This window comes from Pantherophis guttatus, chromosome 2, assembly GCF_059756535.1.
Source record: "Pantherophis guttatus breed Tessera chromosome 2, ASM5975653v1, whole genome shotgun sequence".
NCBI lineage: Eukaryota > Metazoa > Chordata > Lepidosauria > Squamata > Colubridae > Pantherophis > Pantherophis guttatus.
In genome coordinates, this window is record NC_142064.1 from 93,345,201 (window position 1) to 93,367,433 (window position 22,233).

At 37.3% G+C, this 22,233-nt stretch overlaps 1 protein-coding gene and 1 long non-coding RNA gene across 3 annotated transcripts in view; one reads left to right on the forward strand and one right to left on the reverse strand.

Moving 5' to 3' along the window:
• Positions 1-1,708: 1,708 nt before the first annotated feature.
• Positions 1,709-6,354, reverse strand: LOC117661640 (uncharacterized). The gene is made up of 2 exons (XR_004590086.3): positions 6,247-6,354; positions 1,709-5,528 (listed from the first exon to the last, which is right to left on the reverse strand). It is a non-coding gene; the product is annotated as an uncharacterized LOC117661640 (long non-coding RNA).
• KCMF1 (potassium channel modulatory factor 1) overlaps positions 5,930-22,233 on the forward strand; it is a 58,052-nt gene continuing 41,748 nt past the window's right edge. The window contains exon 1 of one of the 2 annotated variants that reach the window (XM_034410685.3): positions 5,930-6,629. In XM_034410685.3, coding sequence (XP_034266576.1) covers positions 6,614-6,629 — 16 coding nt within the window. In that variant the 5' untranslated portion in view covers positions 5,930-6,613. Of the gene's footprint in view, positions 6,630-6,713; positions 6,924-22,233 lie in introns of those variants that run through there. The other variant, XM_034410686.3, reaches the window with a different exon arrangement.

Here is a 22,233-nt window from a genome sequence, read left to right on the forward strand (position 1 = left end):
ACTGCACAGGCTGCACAGCACCAGTTTGCCAACCAAAGGACTGGTGGGCTGCAGCTGCTGTTGGATACCATCAGCCCCCATGCACTCGCAGCCTCTTGTGTGTGTGTGTCAGGGCGGTAGGGTGCCCAGCCTGGCTGATCAGCCTGATATCCTGTTTCCCCCAAAATAAGCCCTAAAGCTTATTTTGGAGCCCAAAAAAATATAAGAACGGGTCTTAGTTTTGGGGAAAGTACCAGTATTCATAATGCTAGTTTACACTGACAATCCTGAGCTGTTTTTTTATACATAATCCTGCATTTCCACTTAAGTGGGACAAGGCATTATTATATATGGATTTCTTGTACAAGAGATCTTACCATTCCAACTCTGGAAATCAGAAAAAGAGTTCTGTCCACAAAAATACAGCTCTAACTTCAAAAATTTGAGAGCGAAGAGATGTCTGATAGAAAATTCTGAATGGGGGTTAAAACATCTTTGTCTTTGTTCTGTGAAATAAATACGATATGGCTGTAACTTTTCTATGAAAGCTGCTACAGCATAGCAGCTGGTATACAAACCAGAAAGTGCCAAGTTAAATGAATTTCTTTGCCATGAATTCAGTAGGCAAATTAGGGTTCCTATTTTTGGCACAAAAATATCAAGCCCATCAACAATTAAGAGGAAAAATTAAGAGGATCCAAGTGACGCTGGATCTGAAACTTGGGACCTCCTACACATGCTTTACTTCACAGATTCTGTAGAGGAAATACACCATACAAATCAATTGTCTCAGACTAAAATGTAACAAGTTTAGCCATTTGTCGCATCTTCAGAACTGGCAAAAAAATCACTTCTCAGAGTCCATCCTCTTGAGAATGGTGGGGAAAAGAGGATGGTGGATTCTATTGAGAAACTGAAATTTTTGCCATCTCTAAAAATGTGAGAAATGCCTACACCTGTTACCCTCTAGTCCTGTAGCACATTTAGCCTGTATATTGTTCAGTACACATCTGGAAGTTTGGTTTTCTGAAATTGATGGCAAAACTAGGCAAAGGAGTATTTTTCAGGCTCTGTTCTCAAAAAGCAATTATGGGATTAGTAAAACAGCGCATGGGATTACTGAAAGTATTACAAAGTTGAGCCTTCACTTAAGTTTTATAAACCAAAAAAGGAATAGTACTGTCTCTTTTATTTTGGATGTGTACCAGATTGGTATATAAGAAGTTAAGCCAATAACTGATCATTATCACTTCAACACTGTGTACAGGACAATTCTTCTTTGGGGCAAAAACTTTTGATTTCATGAAACCCAAATGAGCATGTTTTTTCCTATACACCATTTTAATTCCACACCTTGAAGATAAAAATCTACAATTATTCTTTCAGAGGTCTCCCTACTTACTAGATATATCTAGTAAGATATATCCCCCCGTTTCCGCTTATTACAGTACAGTACATTTCTCTTTTAAAAACTGGACAGTACTGAATTAACATAAACTTAAATTCTCAAAAAAAAAAGTATGCTTACATTTGAGCAAAACAGTTTCCTTCATCGGCCAGTTCTTTATTGTAATAAAATGGGACTGAAGAAAATATATCTTTTTTTGTTTGGGGTTATTAGGTTATTCTTAATGTATTTTAAAAATATTTTTAATAATATTTTGTTTTATCCAAAAATTATTTTCAAAATAAAAATGCCTTCAAATCATTCTCGGCCACAAACAGTAAAAATTGTGACAGTGTATTTATTCTTTGTACAAAACATGATTATTAGTAATAAGGAGCGCCACCACTGATATAATTTGAGACTGAAGCAAAAATGCCTTCAGAAAAGATGGGAGAAAGGAGTAGTTTGGAAAATTCAGCATAGAAGTGGAAGAAAAGAGGAAAATGGACTGTAAAGAAATGTACACATCTGATTTAAAATAGAATGTGTGTATGAAATGCATAGTACAGTTGGTGATACGATAGTGGACACATGGTAGTGGAACCTAGAACACTTATTATGTTAACAAACTGAATTGTGTCAATTAGGTCTAAAGAATTTCACAGCAATTAAAACTTTATTATTAAAGTTGCAATCCAAAACATGAGCCTTTGGATGCAATAAAAATCAGTAGGGTTTACTCCTCAGTAAATGTGTTTAAAGAATAAACAAATGTAGAAGTTGAAGCACTTGTTAAATATAATATACCCCTTGAAAGGCCAGAAAAATCCAAACTCTTTATAGGACAGGGCTAGAGAATTTCTCTCCTTTTCCTTTTTAAAAATTATTTTTCATTTTTGGAACTCTTTTTCTTCTTCCCCACAAGGATTTTGGAAAAGAAAGGCAGATCACTATAACGGGGTCTTATTTTTTTCCCCCTATCACAGTGATTTTAATATTAAGGGAAATTTGTTTCCTTTTATTTGACATTCAACTTAAGACAGAAATTATATATTACCAGAATTGGGAAAAAATTAGGATTTCAAGGAAAAATAAGTAACAGTTACCTAATTTACAGATTATTTCACAAATGTGTATAATTGGATACAAAAAAGGGGGGTTCCATTCTTCATTTCCTGGGACAATTTTTTTTTTAATCCAGTAGAGGATCTCAGTAATGGAGATAAGAGGCAGTGACCAGCAGAAATGAACCTACCTCCATAATTTTATTTTGACAAGTTACCTTATCTAAGCAATTAGTTGAGAAAAATTGCAAATTACCATCTCTTTAGTATCCTTAATCTTCATTAGCTAGAACCTCACATTGTGGGTGAGTCACATTTTTGCTAGGCTAAGAAACACATTGGATGGAACCCACTTCACAGGGTTGTTGTAGGGAAAATAGGAAAAGGAAGATATATTGGATGTTTGTCACCTTGACTTATTTGTAAAAATAATAAAGGCGAGATACAAATTAAAGATGATGCAACATAGGGGAAGCCACACACAGGTGGAACTAGGATTTTCCATTTTTTCCCATGATTTCAAAGAACTTTTATTTTAAAATAAGCCTGTTTTAGGATGCACACTATAATTTTCATTTGTTCTTAACCAAAATCGTGAGAAACCATACCGCTAATTTTTGGCAATCATGGACAGGAGATTTTGAAGGCCTTAAAAAAAGTGGAGGATGCAGGCTGCAGATGGCTCAGCCATAGGAATAGGAGGAAAGTAAAGACGAAACAAAAATTGCTTGTAAGGAATGTATATTTTTAATATGCATGACAACATGGGAAGGGTATTTCTTAAAGGGATAGCATAAACTATATCAAATAGTGCTGTATGTTGAGAGTAAAAGAAAAAATCCAGAGAGGGTTTGGGTAGTCTCCTGTCCAAAAACTGAGGAAGTGTCTTCCCACTTGGTTTTTCATAATTCAAGGTCACATAACTGACAAGATAGAATAGATTATTGGAGTTTTACTGGATTTAAAAGTTGTGAATTCAGGATTTGCCTTACAAACCTCTGACATATTATGGATATTTTATTCAGGATTTGAAGACTTATTTTTTATGCACACTATTTTGCTTGGGGGGGGGGATTTTAAAAAAATGTTATAACCATGAATGGGCTCTCCCACAGTGCAATCATTTTACAACAGCACTCACAATACCTTTTCAAAATTCCAAATATGCCCTCTAACATAAAACAATTGGAGCTGTCACGCATGAGATCAGGAGTTAAGGCAGTTCAAATGAATTCAGGTTTAATGCATGCTAACACTTTCCAGAAGAATATGAACTACTAATGTAAAAGCAAATTGGTGGTAGATAAGAGTCAACAGAATTCAAGATGGGATGGATTTAGACTCTAAACTAATGATGTACTTGATCCCTCCCCTCAGGCTCAGCCTGGTCATCTCCTACATTTAAAACTCCATCATTCTCTCTCCCAATTTAAAAATTAGTGTTAAGGAAAGCCCATTTTGTGTGATTGCTGCCCAAGGAAAGGAGTGAAATTCTAATGCACATAAAATAAAGGGAGTAGTAGTGTAGAAAAATAAGCAATCACTGACTTAGTAATTTCCAATTTTGTTCTTAAAGTAATTTATAGCAGTACAAATCTGGCAGTAGCCATTAATTGAGATACAAGGATAAAGAAAATCTGTGTCCTTTGTCTTTAGCTAGTTTTTATGGAGGAACTTTTGAAAACAAGAGGTACCGTTTGGGGGTACACTGTCATAATTTTAAACTGTTTTTAATAGGGTTGCTGATTTTGTCATTTTGTAAGCCGCCTTGAGTCCCCAGGGAGAAGGGTGGCATATAAATCGCAATAATAAATAAATAAAATAATACTTCCTGAAAGTTCTATTATCAGTTTTCCTCAGTTCCTTCACTAAAATGTTCACATTCATAGACTTATAGATCCACAATGTGCAGATTTAGATTCTGAACTTTCCCCCCCACTGTATGGATTTTCAAAATGTAGTTTAGAAATCTAGTTGCCTAAGAACGATCATGAATGTCTGACTGTTGAAAGGGGAGGGCATCTTTATAGACAGATATTCTCTTTTCTCCTCCAGGAAAGAGAAAAGTTGTAATGTGTATCTGTTCCGCTATCACTTTCCTTTAGGCAGTCAAGCTCTTCTCAGTAAAATCTTGAACCTATCAACGTTGATGTAGCCGCCTGCATTTTGCTTGATAATTGCGCTAGGAGGAAGTGATAAAAGACAGACTCGGAGCTGCAATTACTCAACTATGACCACATTTTTGATCCTCTCTACCACTGTTCATTATTTGAACATACCAACTATCCAACTTAAATACCACTTGTTCCCATGTAAAAGTTCGGTGTACAGTAACTAGTTGAGAAAAGTTGCCGGGGATTTTAAGATAATTGGGACAATTGGGTATATAATGGGGGGGGGAAATACTTTTTTCAATTGAAGAGGCGGGTAATCACCTGTAAGAGTTTGTAAAATAGGAAATTCTGAAACTGGACTTGGGACAATGATTATTTGGGAAAAAAAACGTGAAGCCCCACCACCTGTGGTCCCGTATGCCAAATTTAACTTCAATCGGGTGTGTTTAAAAACCTTCCTCACCTGAAAGTGTGAATACCGCCAGGCTCCAAAAAATTCCAGGAAGGAGAGGGAGGGAGGGAGGGAGAGAGGGAGAGAGAGAGAGAGAGAGAGAGAGAGAGAGAGAGAGAAAGAAAGAAAGAAAGAGAAATCGGTGCTTTATCATAGTTCAGACCATCGGTTAATCCTACAGAGGCACCTGTCCTCTTCCACTGTATAACATCAACCTAAATGGCGAAGATTTCTAGCTTGCACCTTGGGATGAACACCCTTTGAATGGTGTGGGAGTATGAACAGATTTCCAGGGGGGGAAAAACTGCACACTACAGGAACCATTACCATTTGCACCACTCAGATGACCCTGAGGACACAGATAAAACCTCCAAGTTCCTGAACGACTCTCTTAAAAGGATGCAAATGACCAGCTTGTCTGCAAGGAATATTAATCCTTCCATTCCCCCACCATCCAGTCAGAGCTGAAGAAACTTCTCGGATGAAGAAGCGAAAAGTCCTCAAAGACAAAAACAAGAAAGTCCAGTTGCCTCCTGAAAAAGAAAAAAAAAAAAAGGGGGGGGGGACACACAAACTTGAGAATCTCCATAGATTTCTAAATGTCGAAAACGCCTCGCCTTCCTCTCCGTTCCCACGATCCTAGGTCGGCTTCGGGACGAGCGGGAAAACCTCCTTCCTAAGAGAAGGCAGGCTCTTCCTTGGGCTGCTCAGCCGCCGCCGCCGCCTCTCCCCTCACCGCTACCTCCCTTCTGCTGGGTGATTTCCACTTCCTCTCTCCGCGGGAGAGAAAGAAGAGGAGGCTGGAGGAGAAAGTCGCGGCGGCGCTGTTACCGTCCAAAGACTCTCTCTCTCTCTCTCTCGCTCCTTCTCCTTCTCTCTCCCTCTCTCTCTCTCTTTCCCTTCCTCCCTCCGCCCGCCCGCCCGCCCGGTCTGTGTGTTTGTGCGTGAGAGAGTGAGCGCGCGGGTGCGCGCGCGCGAGCGCGGATGGCGCGGGGAGGGGACTAGGCGAAAGAGGCCGACGAGAGCCGCCGCTGTCGTGGTCGAGCGGGTGTTGTTGGGGGGGGGAGGGTGGGGGGAGGCGGCGCTACAAGCTGGCCTGGGGCTGAGCGAGCTTACGAAGTCACCGTGTCACCGCGGCGGCACTCGCCCGCGCGCCCGCCCCATTGCTGCTGCTAGGGGAAAGGGGAGGGGGGGAGAGAAGGGAAACTGCCGCCGCCACCACCACCACCACCACCGCCCGCTTCTCTTTACCCGGAAAGGCCCTCTCCGCTCTGCTACCGCCACCATCGCCAACCTTCGTCTCCTCCTCCTCCTCCTCCGCCACCGGAACCGAGTCTCCTCCCTCCCCACACACACACACACACACTCACACACGCGCGCGCGCCCGCGCTCGCTCCCCAGCCCCGGCGAGCCTTCCCGAGCCGTGCACACAACCAAGAGGGGCGACTTGGGGAGGGGAGGGGGGAAAGCCCAGGCTAGGCCAAGACGGGCCGAAGCTGCAGAGCGGGCGCCGAGCAGCCGAGAGCGGGGGGTGGGTGGGAGGGGGGAACTGGAGCCCGGGACGGGCCTGGGCTGGGCCGGGACAGGCCGCTGCCGCCGTCTTCTCCTCTGAACTAGGATGTCCCGACATGAAGGTGAGTGCGAAGCCGGGAAGCAGGCCGGCCCTGGGCGATACGAGCCGGGAAGCGGTGGGGTGGGGGAGGGAGGGAAAGAGGAGCGAGGCAGAGGTGGCTCATCATGGCGCCGCCGACGCTGCACTAGGAGTGGTGATGGGAGTAGTAAGTCGGGCTGGGAAGAAGCCGGCGATCGAGCCCGTCCGAGAGGGCGAGCCCGAGCGGCAGAAGGGCGGGCCGGCCCCGCTTTGCATTGTCATGGGGCCTACGGCCGTTACGGCTCCCTCTTTCGACCCGATCCACGGGTGGCCTGAGGTGCGGCCTAAAAACCGAGCCAAGGCGGTTCTGGGAGCCTCGGGGCCGGGCCTGGCCCTGGCCCCACCCTGGGGGGGGGGAATAGTTATTGGGCGAAAGTTTCCCCGGTTTCCGGGACGATCTCTGCGTTTAGGGTGGGCGTCCTTGAGAGGGAGAGAGGAGGGAAGGGAAGGGGCTCGGAATCGGGCGAGAAGCCGGATGGATGGATGGATGGCAGTGGCGGGGTGGGTTGGGGGTGGGCAGGTCGGTCATAGGAATGAGTAAGGGATGGACTTTCGGGGCGGCTCGCATCTCGGACAGAGTTGAGGGTTTGTTCTGCGGCACATGGGAATGACGTGCCTCCATTTGAAGGGTTAACGGCGTAAAAAAAAAAGCGTTGCGGAATGAAATCGGAGGGGATGGGTTTATGATCGCTTGGTTGTAGGGCGCACGGACGGGGGGGGTGTGTGTGGAAAAAGTTTTCCTGGGCAAACGAGGGTCTGTGTGAAGGACAGATGTTGGGAAAGGTGTGATGAGGGCTGACGTTGTAGTTGCTGGAGAGGACTGAGTAACCGGGGATCCACCGTAGCCGGTTAAAAGCTGTGATCGGGCCAAAGGGGGAGAACGACTTGCGGCAAGGCCGCTGGAAAATGCATATCAAGGAAGGAGGGAGGTTAACGGTCGGAGATCACAGGCCCGAAAAATGGGGAATGTACCTTGTGTACTTAAAAGTGTATTTGGAGATAGCTGGACTAAGGTTAAGGTGCCTGCACAGGAAAATGTGAGATTGGAAGAGGAAGTTGATATTGAACTTGGATAAAGTTCATGTATTTCAAGGAATGCACCCTTTCTTGAATTCCAGAAGAGAATAATACTGGCACCAGAGAAAAGTGAAAGATAATTTCAAATGGAGAAAAATACACCAGAGACTGATCAAATGGCATATTTAGTTATGGATGGATGGATGTGTGGGGTATATGCTATTGGCTGAGAAAGTGTTTTTTAAATGATTTCCTGCAAACTTAAAATTTTATAGTCAAGTCTTTTTTCTAATAATGTGTAAAATTATCACTATTTAGGTACTTCTCTCACCAGGCATCTTTGTATCTTGTGGTGCTTTATAGGTATTAGCAAGTATTTTTTAAAAAAATGAGAATGGTTCCTTGAGAAAATCTTTTTGTTGACAGAATATAGTAGGATCTCTTGCTTTGCTTACAAAAGTGACAATTCAGCTTTCTCTGCCTTTCCATTCTTGAAATAAGGAGAATTTGGAAAAGAATATCCTTAAGAAGAAAGAAAGAAAATTATATGCAGGACTGATGGATCATTCTTTCTTCTCATATTTTGAAGATGTCAATAATCAGAAGTTACTTGTTTAAACAACTTTTGTCCAGATTTGGGCAAGTTTAGTGTCAGGGAAACTACAGGTTTCATTATCAGTGGGCCTGAAATATTGTTATGGAAATACACAACAGGCATTTGGGATACTCTGTAATGAAGAAATATGACAAACAGCACTTTTATGTTTAAAGCTAATTGAAGAAATTAAGTATGTATTAACTATGTATCTTGGTTATTGTCTTTTATAATTGGAATTCCATCAGTTGATAACTATCAGAGTATAGTGTATCCTTTATAGTTTAAATAGCTTAATAAGGGAATTCATGAAAGATAGCTCTCTCATAATTATTAGCCATTATAGATTAATGGATCTTTCAAGTTTGTAGGCAGAATGCCATTGAATAAGATTGGAGCCAAATGATAACAGAGGATTATTGCTCTCCTCTTAGTTTTCATGGAACCTTTTGGCTGGTTACTGCTGGAAGTGATGCTGGACTAGTTAAATTCTTGGTTTGCTTCAGTAAAGCTGTAGACTACTGTTGTCTTTTTTGAGGAATGAATGGTTTTTAAATTGTTTTTAAGGGCTGCAATCAAGTTGTGTGGAGATTTAAAGCATGCTAGCAGAATAAAGCACCATTATAGCTATGCTGATTAAAATTATAAAGGAGAGATGCCAAGTACTTGCGAGGTTTGTTATATATCCTGTTGATACCAATTCTTCATCTGAGTGCTTTCCTTATAAATAGCAATTATAGCAATAATTTTTCTTTTTTAAAAAAGCTCGATAGATCTCGGAGAGATTGTAAGCGTACAGTAAAATGGAAAAACTATTTGAAATTATTTTTGTAATTCGTAAATGTCTTTAGTTTTACAGCTGAATCCTATGCTTATTAACTGAGAGGTTCCAAGTCAATGTTCAAGAGACTGTAGTCTGAAAGTTAGTGTATTACCTTCAATAGATTTTAGTGATGAAGAAAAAGTTATTCTGAACAATTTTACAAAATATTGCTATTTTGTTAGGTTTGTTAGGTTTTCTATGTAAATTATTTTCACTGAATTCATAAGAGAAACAATATTGAATGCATGATGCCAATATAGCTTTGCTATATTGGCATCACTATTGTTAAATATACTTTCAGTATATTTAACAATAGTAGAGAATCAGCACAGATGGTCTGGTCCTTATGTGTTGGACAGGTTTCATTAGCAAGCAAGTAATAATGTCTCTTTAAAAGTTGATTGTCTTGTTGTTTGACAATTAACATGGAGAATTGGAGCCAGAGAACCAATAGTTGATGATCTTGGAGGCCACATTGTTCATTATTTACAAACAGCAAGGCATTTGAATTGTATATTAGAGTAGGCCTTGATATTCTTTTAGGGAGCCAGTTTATTGCTGATACAGTCAATAATGTTGCACTGACTAGTATAATATCTTTTATATACTGGCTGCTGGGATCCTTGCTGAAGTTTATCTAGATGCAGCCATTATGCTGCAACTAGCTTTATTTATTCTTTTCTCAGGAAAACTGATAAATGTGCCTCACCTTTATTGGCAACTCTATTTTGTTAAAAGCTCTATTACTAAGCTAATATCTGATGAACTCCTTGTTTAGGTTTTACTAAGTTCTGTGTTGACAGTTGTTTTCACTATGAACAATTCTCTATCTCCCTAAACATTTGAATATTAATCTTTAATGATGGAAGTTTGAGCTAGGAATAGCTTTTGCATATCTGAATTCTATACTTTAGCTCTTTGGTGTTTAACTCAAAGTTTTCAAAACATTACTGTACAATACAGACTCCGAGATAAGCAAATTAAAAATACAGTATTTACAGAGATTACTCTGGGGTGGAGAGATACTAGTATGTAAATAAAGCTGAATCGTGATACTGCTTTTTTGTATATTGTTCCAGTTATTGTATGCATTATTTCCTGCTTCAGTATTTACTATACATCCTGAATTCGGCTGGTGGTTTCCAGGAAGAGAGCCTTCTCTGTGGGGGCACCTGCCCTATGGAACAGGATACCCCCAGGGATATGAATGATCCCAGATCTCCGTACTTTCCGTCGTGCCTTGAAGACCTTTCTATTTCACCAAGCCGGACTGGCATAAATTTTCAGTTTATCTAAATTCTACGCTGAGGATCTTAATTGATGAGCCAAATCAGTTTAATTATTTTAAATTATTTTTATTTCACATTATATGTATGTTATTCTGACTGTTCACCGCCCTGAGTCCTTCGGGAGAAGGGCGGTATAAAAATTAAATTAAATTAAATTAAATTAAATTAAATTAAAATAAAATAAAATAAATAAATAAATAAATAAATAAATAAATAAATAAATAAATTCATCCTTATATGGCCAGTCAGTGTCCATCTAATTCATCAATTTGTTTTGAACAGCACCTAATGTGATGACCTTGGGGAAACAGCATGGTGGAGATATGTCTTTTCACAGTACTCAAAGGCTTATTATCTTGAGTTACCAAATTCCATTTTTAATTCTCTGATTTAATAATCATTGAAAGACACTTGTTCCTTGTTCCTTCTAGTAAGCCTGTTTTTAATGTCATTAACCTTTTAAGTACCATGTCTTGAAGCAATAAATTTCTTCTGCTCGGCTAACTTTAAATTATTCTCCATTAAAAGAGTACAGTTTAAGCCCATTAGGAATTGTGCATAACAGGGCATAATTCTGTTACGATCTGGTCCTAATAAGTACACAGTGGCTACAGTACAGGATATAGTAAACCGTAATGTGGTTTGGTTTAGAAGTTTGTACCTAGTATTGTGATTTGTTAAACCATGCTTTTCTGAACCCAGGCGCTTGTGACTTATTTAATAAAGAATTGAAAAAGTGGCTTATTTTTGTGAATAAGAATGCTGTTTCAAATAATGGGAAATGTATTTTACTAATATATTTATATTATTTATATATATTTATATATTTATTATATATATATATATATATATATATATATATATATATATATATTAATATATACTATTGTCTCATAATGTATTAAATAAAGAGCTTGCAATGTATCACAGAATGGAGAGAAAATGAAGAATTTACATAATTTGGTTTATTACAGAGACATAGTGAAATATAGGGAGTAAAAGTTTTCACAGAAGATTGGTTTTATGGAGGAAAAATTTGAAAGGAGAAACTTTAAACAATATTGGGGAAAGCATAAGATGTAGCATAAATCAATTTATGGTTGTGCTGTGGTAGTAGTTCTTGAAAAACGTAAGGGACAGAAATACATAAGTATATAAGAATTTTATATCCTTGTATTAATATTTAAGAACAGCTACATAGACAAAGTTATATATAATTTTGAAGATTTATTTATATTAATCCCAGTGTGAAGAAAAACATCTAGATTTAAAGGACACATGTTCCCAAATGCTTCCGTTTTGCAATTCTCTTCTTCCACTTGGTTGAGGATTGTATCTCAGTGAAGAAAGGAAATATGCCAGAGAATAAATTGTTTATTTGTTAAAACACCAAACCTGGACAGTATGGGTCTATGTAGTTAACTCGGAGTTGAGCTCATGTTCAGGAGACTTTTACTGGCTTTTTAGTTTGAATCAGGGAACAAATAGGAAAACCCTGCATTCGAGGTGCTGTATAAATTCCAAGATTGCCAGCCAGCAATCTGGCACCAGTATTTTCTAATGATTAAATCTGTAGCTAAAAAATGATCTACATACAAGACATTGTCCCAACGTGGAAGTAACTAGCACATGAATAATCAACTCCATTTTCTTTCAAAAGTTCTACCAGTGAGTCAGCTAAAGTTGGTAAAAGATAAGCCAATTGACAATCTTTCCCAAAGAAAGTAATGAGTCTGAAATCTCTTATCAGTATCTCTCTGTGTTACCTGAATTGTTAATAGTTCACCCTTATCAGATCCTAAACTGATTTTAAGCACTTATGAATTTTATCCTTTGCTTTCTTGAAACTGAACATTAAAAAAATATGAACCAATAAGATGGAACCTTGTTAGATTACAGCTAATATCACATTTTCCCAGCATTCTCCTGCAGAAATGAGCACAGTTACTTCATTATAGTGCACGTGTATATTTATCTCCCATCATGTCCTGGAAGGATACCATAGTTGAGAATTCCAGGAGAGATTTGGGAAGGGAGCAGATTTGTTGAGAGGCCTCTATCTTAGTAATGTGCCTGTGCCTGAATGTTGGCATTCGGGTGAAAAGAGGATTTGAGTTGTATGTCCAGTGATTTCTGTAGGGATCTTTCTGTCTATTTAGAGAACACATCTGCATTAGATTAGTTTCAACCCAGTGTAATTTCTTCCCGTTGACAGGGTGGGCAGCTAAATCATGGTAATACAAGTAGTCCTCAACTTACAACCACAATTGAGCCCAAAATTTCTGTTAAGTGAGACATTTGTTAAGTGAGTTTTGCTCCATTTTATAACCTTTCTTGCCACAGTTGTTAAGTGAATCACTGCAGTTGATAAGTTAGTAACTTGGCGGTTAAGTGAATCTGCTTCCCCATGGATTTTGCTTATCAGAAGGTCACAAAAGATCATATGACCCCGGGTAAACTGTTGTAAGCTGACGACTACCTGTACTTATTTTCAGCTTCTAACAATCAACTTGATTTTTTTCATTAGTATAAATTCTGAGATATTTCTCAATGGACTTTGTACATACTTCTAAAATAATTTTCTCTTACTTAGTGTTTCTAAAATTGTAATTTCTATATACATTTAAAGTTTGGTCGTTTTGTTTTGGTTGAATATTGTAAATAACTACAACTCAAGTATAGATGGGAGGCACATATATTATTTTAAAAAGTGTACATTTAGTTTTTCTTTATAATCCTAATTATTTATAAACACATGATTCTTAAGATGATCTTCTTTTATTAGCTAATGGCTTGGTTTCTTCAGAATTTTTTTGTAAGGAATTTTGTCAGTCTTTTTGAAAGTAAGCTTTAAGTTGCTTTTTTTAAATGAAGTAGTATCCTTGAAAGGCTTAGGAAGAAAGATTTCTCTTTTGTAGGCATTTCCTTGATTTATTCAGCAAAACCTTGATTAAAACTTACGATCTCCGTTTTACTCACCACTAATTTACCTGATACACTTTAAATTTGCCTCACAAATATTTTTAAAATGCTCATTTCCATCTTTTGATGGAAATGCTCTATTTGATAAAGTCTTAACATCTACAAATGTTAAGAACAATTTCACATTTTAGTTATTAAAGAGCTACCGAATTAGATTAAAGCTAGTTTGTAGAATTTTAATGGTTATTTCTGAAATGACATAATTTTATAAATTGATTTGAAAGTTTTCTAGTATCCAGTAAACATTAATACTGATAATTTATTTGTTGACATTATCTCACTGAAGGAATTTTAATTAACAATCGAGTACTAATGAATTTTTATTTCTCAGTAGCATAATATAATGCATTATAGCGGAACCATTATGTTTGATGAACGCCTAGTGAAATAGGAAGTAGCATGGTGGACAGTGTAATGATCTCTGCAGAACAGTTTGTTATAGTTAAGATGGTATACTTAAGATTTTATTGATTTTTGCTGCTTCTAAAGATTTTATATCTAAGCTAGAATACTATATATACTAAGACAAAAATTTGACTGACAATAGCCTGTTCCAACTTATATACAAATTTGACTTAAACTGGGGAGTTATTAAAAACTTTAGATTATCAACTGGACACTCGAGCAGCAGAAATATTTCCAGTGGTTGATAATCTGATAGATTATTTGGAATTGACATCCATTAATCAGAATTGGGATATTTATGTTTTAATCAACTTTTTCAGCACAATTTTCTGGGTTTAGAGATATGGTATATTATTGTTTTAAAAGACATAGATAAAACACCTGCCACTAAAGTTTGCATTTCAATTAAGATTACATTTCATAAGAATTGCACTGATAAACTGAATTGGTTGAGTGAATCGGCAGAACTTTGACCAAGATAAAGAGTTCATACATGCTTAATAGTGATTTACTGAATCAGCCAAAATTATCCATAAACCACGGATTATAAACAGTGAATGAATTCATGAAACATGCTAAAACCAAATATACCATATTTTGGTTAGCATGGTCAGTTAAATTACTTTCTCCTTTCAGAGTAAATGTTTGCTTTTAATATTATGATGGGACAAATCTTAACTATCATTATTGGGTAAAATATCTGTGATTAAGATGAATGTTTTACCAAAGATGCTTTTCTTTTTTGTTTCAGACTTTACCAATACTTCTAACTGATACTCCATTTAAACAATGGCAGATGGACATCTCTTAAATTTATATAGCAAGGGAAAAATCCAAGAATTAGATATAAATTATTGCAAGATGCAAGGAAAGAGGAGGTTTGGGTTTACCAGATTTGAAATTATATTTTGATGCCTGTTATTTGGTCTGGCTAAAAGAGTGGGTGACACTCCAAAATAAGAGGTTACTCAGACTAGAGGGTAATGAATTAAGGTTTGGATGGCATGGTTATTTATGGTAAGATAAGGTTAAAGTAAATGTTTTAATAATCACTTTATTAGATGTGCCATCCTAAGAATTTGGCATAAATATAAAGACACCTCTTTGGGTGTCTCCCCAGGAAGCTTTTTTCAGAAAAAAAATGGTGGCAAAGTCAGGCTGGTGGACTTATGGTCAAATAATACCTTTCAAGTATGGTGATCCTATCCTCAAATCTAAAGAAGAACTGGAATTAGAAGAACATGTTTACCATTGGTTTACATATTTATAATTGAAAGAAATATTTAAACTGTACAAAAAGAGCTATGGATTTAATTTTTTTGAAAAATAAATTGGAAATCCTACTGTATAGTAATGATTAACATATTACTAAGGTTTATAAATTGTTATTGACATAAAACTTGGAGAATGAATGTGTAAAGCATTGCATGATTCAATCTGCAAAGAACTCTGGATTTAGTATAATGCTTGAACAGTGAGAGAATATATGGGTGAAACTTCTAAAATTCACATTAAATTATAATTTAAAAGAAAACTTTATAAGATGATGTACCTCTGGTTATCTAACACTGGACAAATTGTCAAGAATGTGTAACGGCACCTGAAATGAATGTTGGAAATGTAAACATAAAGAAGGAACTTTTTATCATTTATGGTGGACATGTGACAAAGCAAAGAAACATTGGAGTAGGATTCATGTCTTAATACAGAAGATTCTTAAAGTGAATATAAAGATAAAACCAGAGACTCTTTTAGGTTTAATGGATAAAGAACTTGAACAAAAATTGGAACTTTGATTTTATATATGTTGATGGCAGCAAGAATACTTCATGCACAAAAATGAAAGGATACTTTGATTCCCACAATGGATGAATGGCTGCAAAAGTTCATGGAGCTAGCAGAGATGGCTAAATTGACTGCTTTGGTTAAAGAAAAGAACACAATTTTGTTTCTACTTGGAAACTGCTTTTGAACTGTGTGTTTGAAGTAGAAAAAAAATGAAACTTTGATTTTGGGTTTTGTTGATTAAATAGGTTTGTTGTTCTAGAAATGGCTGGTATATAATTATCATATAAAAGTAAAAAGTTGAGGTTTTATATTGCTACCTTATTTTATTGCACCAAAAGGAATCGGAAATCAATCCTTTTTTTTCTTTTCCCCTTTCCCCTACACTTTTCTCTTTCATCCTTTTCCTCCCCTATTTTCCCATTATTTTCATTTTTTTCCTTTGTACTTCTGCATTTTATAATTTGATAACTAATAAAAATATTAAAGCAGACTAAACATTTGCTTTGATTATGCTTTGAAATGTATCAAATTAACTTGCTGATGTCTATTTTACTGAGTGCCAAAGAAAGCTTCTTTAACACAAAATAAGCATTTTAAGTTCTTTTTTAAAAAACTACTAGATTTTATCATTTATTTTTTTAAAAAACTATATCATTTCAAGAAACTATTGAAAACAATTAGAATAGGTGGAAATAATTTCCATATAAAACCTTCACTAATAACTCCAGTACTTTGTGAACTGCTGCAAGTACTCAGTAGTAGATCTTTTTCTATTGAAGTGAATTTTTATGTTTTCCTTGATCAATTTCCCCTACCAATTTCTAAAATGATAGGTTGTTTTACAAATATGTGAATGGGAAGAAATGGGTAGGCTCATGATATATTTAATGCTTGCTGAAATAAACACTATTACTTATTTGGCCATTATTAGATTCTTACGAGACTATGATAGCTAATATAGTCTTTGAATATTGGTTGTACTGTACTAAAATCCATGTGAGGAGTGACCAGTTGCCTTTGGGAAGCTTGCAACTAAGACATGATGGCACATAGCTTCTCCTTATTTATCCAGAGACTCTGATCATAATGATTTGGAGTAGGGTACCTGTAGACCAGGGATAAAATCTACTTACCTTCCCAACCGGTTCGGAAATGCGTGTGCGGACCCTCTGCGCACGTGCAGAGAGTAAAAAAGGTTACTTCCTGGTTAAAACCAGGTGGGTGGAGCCTTGCGCCACCATCGCTACTGGTTCTCCAAACCACCAGCCGCCACTGCTACCAGTTCGGCTGAATCAGTCTGAACCGGAAGCATTTAGCCATTGCTGTAGACTGCTCTTCAAAGTGGCTTTGTCTTTTCCTGTGCTTGTAACATTGCTGGAAAGGGTCAGAAAAATATGTATTCAAGTTAAGGCAGATGCGTGTTATCAGTGTCTCAACACCTCCTTAGCATAATCATGTATTTGCCTGATCTTTGTGGATTAATAATACTCTACATGTAGATAGATTGAAAGGCATAATAAACCCAAAATATTACAACGTTATATGTATAATATAAACTGTTTTCAAATTAATATATTATGGCCTAATATTAATAGCTAGATATTGTTGGCATCAGTTAAACATTACTCAGTTTGTTCAACTTGATTCTCCATTATTTAAAAATGTATTTTGGACGCAAGTATGTATAGGTATCCTTGACCTATGACCATTAGTTTTAGTGATCATTCAAAAGTATGATGGCACCGGGGGGAAAAGTGACTTATGACTGATCCTTGTATTATGACTGTTGCAGTGTCCTTAGATCACATGGTCAAAATTTGGGCACTTCTGACACGCCTTTATGACAGTTGCAGCATTGTGGGATTCTGGGATCACCATTTGTGATCTTCCCAGCTGGCTTCATATCAACAAAGTCAAAGGGGGAAGCTGGATTCACTTAATCATCACATGATTCACTTAGCAATTGCAGCAAAAAATCTAGTGCAACTCACTTAACAACTGTCTTGCTTACCAACAGAAGTTCCAGTTCCAATTGTGGTTGTAAATCAAGAACTACCAGTAACAGAAATAATGACCTCACAATATTATTCTTCCTTACAATGTCTTGAAATGAATAAGCATATTTTTGTTTATTGATTTTGTCAGCTGTGTTGTGTTTTTGTTGTAGTTTAGAAACTGCATTGAATGTTCATGTTACTGAGCAACTCAGCAGTGTTGTGTTTGCCTATTGCTGAGCTTTTAGATTCAAGCATGCATTCCTCCAATTGGTTGAGACAGAAGATTTGAATGGAACAAGTGGATTCTTTGGCATCTTGTTCAATGTCATATATAGATACAGAGATAGGCTGAGGAAAGGAAGCAAATGCTATTTAATCTGCTTTTCATCCTAAAGATACAATGTGACTCCATTTGATATTTCATCTTATCTATGGAACTATGGAAATCTTGCTAGCATTACAATAAGTACTTTATGGAAGATTAAATTCTGTCTTGATTAAGTTTTTCTTTTTTTATATATACAGCTTTTCTAACCTCTGATACATGCTTTCAGTATCATAGGGAGCTATATAAAATATGACAATTGGATTTAATAACTAAAGTTAAAATAACTTATATGGTATATGAGAGAGCATGATTTGTTTTTTGTTTGTCCTGAAAACATTCCATTTTAATTACAGAGCTGGAAGAATCCATTTGGGCCCTCAAATGCAGCCCCTTGCATAGTACAGGAGCCCAAATTGAAGAATCCTAGAGAGGTGCTTGAATATATTTAATGAAGGGGAGTCTACCAGTTTTCTGGATTGTTGGTTTGTTGGATTCTCTGTCAAATCAATCAATCTGTAGTTTGCTAAATTTTCCTTTTCTCTCTTTCTGAAGAGTTACATTTTTTCTATTCCAGTTGTAGATCGGATACTTCATAAATTCTCCAGGATTTCTGATATATGTCCAATCCATCCACTTGTCCATTTGTTTCAGTACTTTGGGATGTATTTCATCTAGCGTTTTTAAATTCAATATTGTAATAACATTACAAATAGCATGAGACTCCAATTTTTAATTGGCCTGTCAGAAAACATGTATAGTTAGACTGTAATGGTTAATGTGCTCATATTTACAGACTTTTTCATTATTAGGAGCATCTAGACAAAACCTAAAATTACAAAAGCTTATTTTTATTTTTGAGTTGGGTCTTCTGGATTATCTTTGCACTAATACTCCATCATCTGAATGTAGCTTTTTATACCTGACTTATGATAGTGTTTTTTATTCAGATAATTCAGTGACGGGGGTCCAGGAACAGTATTAATCTTTGCTTCTGTACTCTTTTTTTTCCTGATCCCTATTTCTATTTGCTTTTCTCCTTGCTTAGTTTTGACTGGTAGTAACAGGATTCGACTTGTCCATGCCATTTTATTTGCAATGTTGGATTTTTAAAAAACCAATTACAGAATTCTTGGAATAAAATAGTGTTATTTGTTTTGTGGTCAGGATAAACTATCACAGCATGGGTATTTTGTTTTAAACTCAAAGTGCATAAAACAATATCTCCCACTTAGGATATTTTGGTCATCCCTTGAGAAATGTAGAGCATTTCAACTGCAAAGAATTGAGCCCTCTTTAGTATGTTGGGCATAAACCAAAATATGCTTTTTTGTCCCAAGGATGAAATAAAAATGCTTTGTTTCGAGAAACAGAATCCATGCAAGTGTATAGATGGGTTATATGTTATAGACAGATACTGGCTGGGAATGAATGTTTATATGCTGTCTGTGTGTTCTCTTCTGTTTTGTAATATTTATGTTACTCATGCTGTTAAGAAGCTTAGCAGTCTTCTTTTTCTTTCTTTCACCCACTCTTTTGCACAAGTAGCAGCACTGGGGAAGAATAACATAGTTCTTTTGCATCTGGCAAATAGGCATCACATTTTTGACAGCCTAGTCAAAGAAATTAAGAAAGAAAGAAAACCTCATAGGGCTGAAGTACCAATTAAAAAGAATGTTAAATAATGTAACTCTTCTTTTTTGTGATATTATGTGGTATGAGCCACCCAGACAGGTTAAAAAAATAATTTTAAAAAAATCACCTGTCTATTCTTTCTGTTGCGGGGTGGGATTTATAATGTGACATGCTAATGTAAACAGTGATGCCCTTGGATAAACTTTCTGAAATTTGGGTGATGGGTAGCATTCAGCAGGGAATATCACTTCACTGTTGCAGAGCTAGGATGGAAAACAAGGGAATGCAGCTGATCCTGAGTTTTCATTGTTGTTCTATGCACTTGAAATATTTTGTGTTTTGTTCATAGTGTTTTGTTCTGAGGGATTACAGCCAAGTTGAAACATTTCAACAGAATTCATTTGAGTCAGACTGTTTTGTTCTGCATGTGAAATAAAAAATAATTTTCTATTTTGTGTATACTCCTGTGATTCCTAAATCTTTTTGAAAGTAAGCCATGTAAGATTTATCCATATACGTAGTGAGGGAGGTCTGTCTTTTTTTACGTGTCATGTCCGTATAATCTCTGATGCATTGTATTTTCTACAGTCTTGAGTCAATATTAGGAACTAGAAAACAATGTGATGTAGCTTTAGAAATCAATACTGCACAAAGTACTTAGTTAATCAGGTTGTTGGTTGTTGGTAAAATTAAATCATTAAGAATAATCTGTAACATGCAAAATTATCTTGAATTTAAAATAGAAAGATGTTCCTCTATGCTGGGTAAATCATGGTTTAAAACAGGACTGTGAACATGCTTTTCTTTCAAATATAGAAATAATGGGGTTAACGCAAAAGAATCCATGAAAATAATTGCTGCTCCATATCTCTGAGTAACAAAATTTAAATAATATGATTCATGCATTGCAACAAGCTTCCTGCGGGCCTTCATTGTGAGAAAGCCATACAATCACATCCTATCTGAAAAGAAACTTAAATTTACTCATAATTATTTTATTTTGTCATTTCTTTGTATATGAATACTATATTAAGTTTTTAAAAATGAATACATGGTTAGAAGCACAGCTATTCTACTCTCTAATGTCATAATGTTCAAAGATTATATCGTGTTTCTATTGTCATTTCAACTCTGTTGGGGAATTAAGCAGGGAGGGCCCAAGAAGGCATAAAATAACATTAGAAATTGTTTCAAGGTTTGAAAGATAGAAAAGCTAATTTTATTTGCAACACCATTATTGTGTACTGTAGGCTTCCATTAAAATGAAAAGAGCATTAGCTGAAAATATTGGTATAACTCAGATTTGGAATGCAATTATATTGAGTTGCCACTAATAGACCTGCATATATCATTTATCAATAATATACTAGGTGTACTTGTGTTGGCATTAAAAACAAGATATATGATGTCTGTGTATTATAAGATGTCTGTAGAGCAGACTTATATTTCTGAGTGCTTGATCTCTGTGCTACAAGAAAATATTGTCATACCTAAAACATTTTTGTAAACTTACTAAAATAATCATGAAACTGAAATATTATGAACTAGAATATATTACTACAATTGTGGGATCCTTGGTGCTATCCAAGCATGGTGGTTTTCTTGCAAATGTTTCATTACCAAACTAGATAACATGAGTCCTAGTGGCACAGTGGTTAAAGTGCTGTATTGCAGGCAAACTGCCCACAGCGTGGAGTTCAATCCAGATGGGATTCAGGTTGACTCAGCCTTCCATCCTTCCAAGATTGGTAAAATGAGAATCCACATTGTAGGGGGAAATATGCAATATGCAATATGTTTCATTGTTTTATAGTTTTAGAATTATAAACTGCCCAGAGTCACTTGGTTGAATTGGGTGGCTAGAAATTGAGTAAATAAATAAATCATCCGTGGTAGGAGGGAGTGGGATTTGCCCTTATTTTTACAGTGTTTGGGAGGCCTACAAAATGCTCCTGGGGGCTGGGGAGGATAAAAATGCCCCTGTTTTTGTGAAAAACGGGCCCATTTTCAGCCTCCAAAGACCCCCATATGTCGCGTTTTTGCTTTCCCCAGGAGCACTCTGCAGGCCTCCCAAACCCTCTGCAGGACCTGTTTTTGTGAAAAACTGGTCTGGTTTTGGCAAAAACAGGACGCCTGGGGTGGGGTTTTGGGAGGCCAAAAATGCCTGTATTCGATGTATAAGACACACTAACATTTCCACCCTCTTTTGAGGGGAGGAGTGTGTCTTATACTCTGAAAAGTACGGTATTCTCCATTGTAGTGGGAACAGCATCCAGGAATGGGTTGTCCTTGACTGTCAAAGCTGCAAGGACACACCCTCTGCCAATGGTCCCAGTTTTTGACTCAGTCTTGGTCAAAGAGAGACGTGGTTCTTTCAGTTTACCTATTCTTGGATTACTTTCCCATTACAATTACCATCTCGAATTAACACCTCAAATCAACAACTGAATGTCAGCCGCTCCCAGCCTCAGCTGGTGGAGCCATGCTTTTCCACCGCGAAGGGCTTTAGCCCAACCCCACTGAAGGCCGCGCAGCCTTAACCCTAAGGACTAAGAAGGCACCTGAAATCCTAAACCCAACCTTAGCCCTAGGGGCTCAGAAGGTACCTGAGTCCCTGCCCGGTCCCTGGACACACTCTTGAGTGAGCACCAGGCTTCAGCCGCGCTCAGTAGAAGCAGGGCCCAATTTGGGCGAGTCTGCTCAGCCGGGAAATGGCCCAGGATGCCGTGGC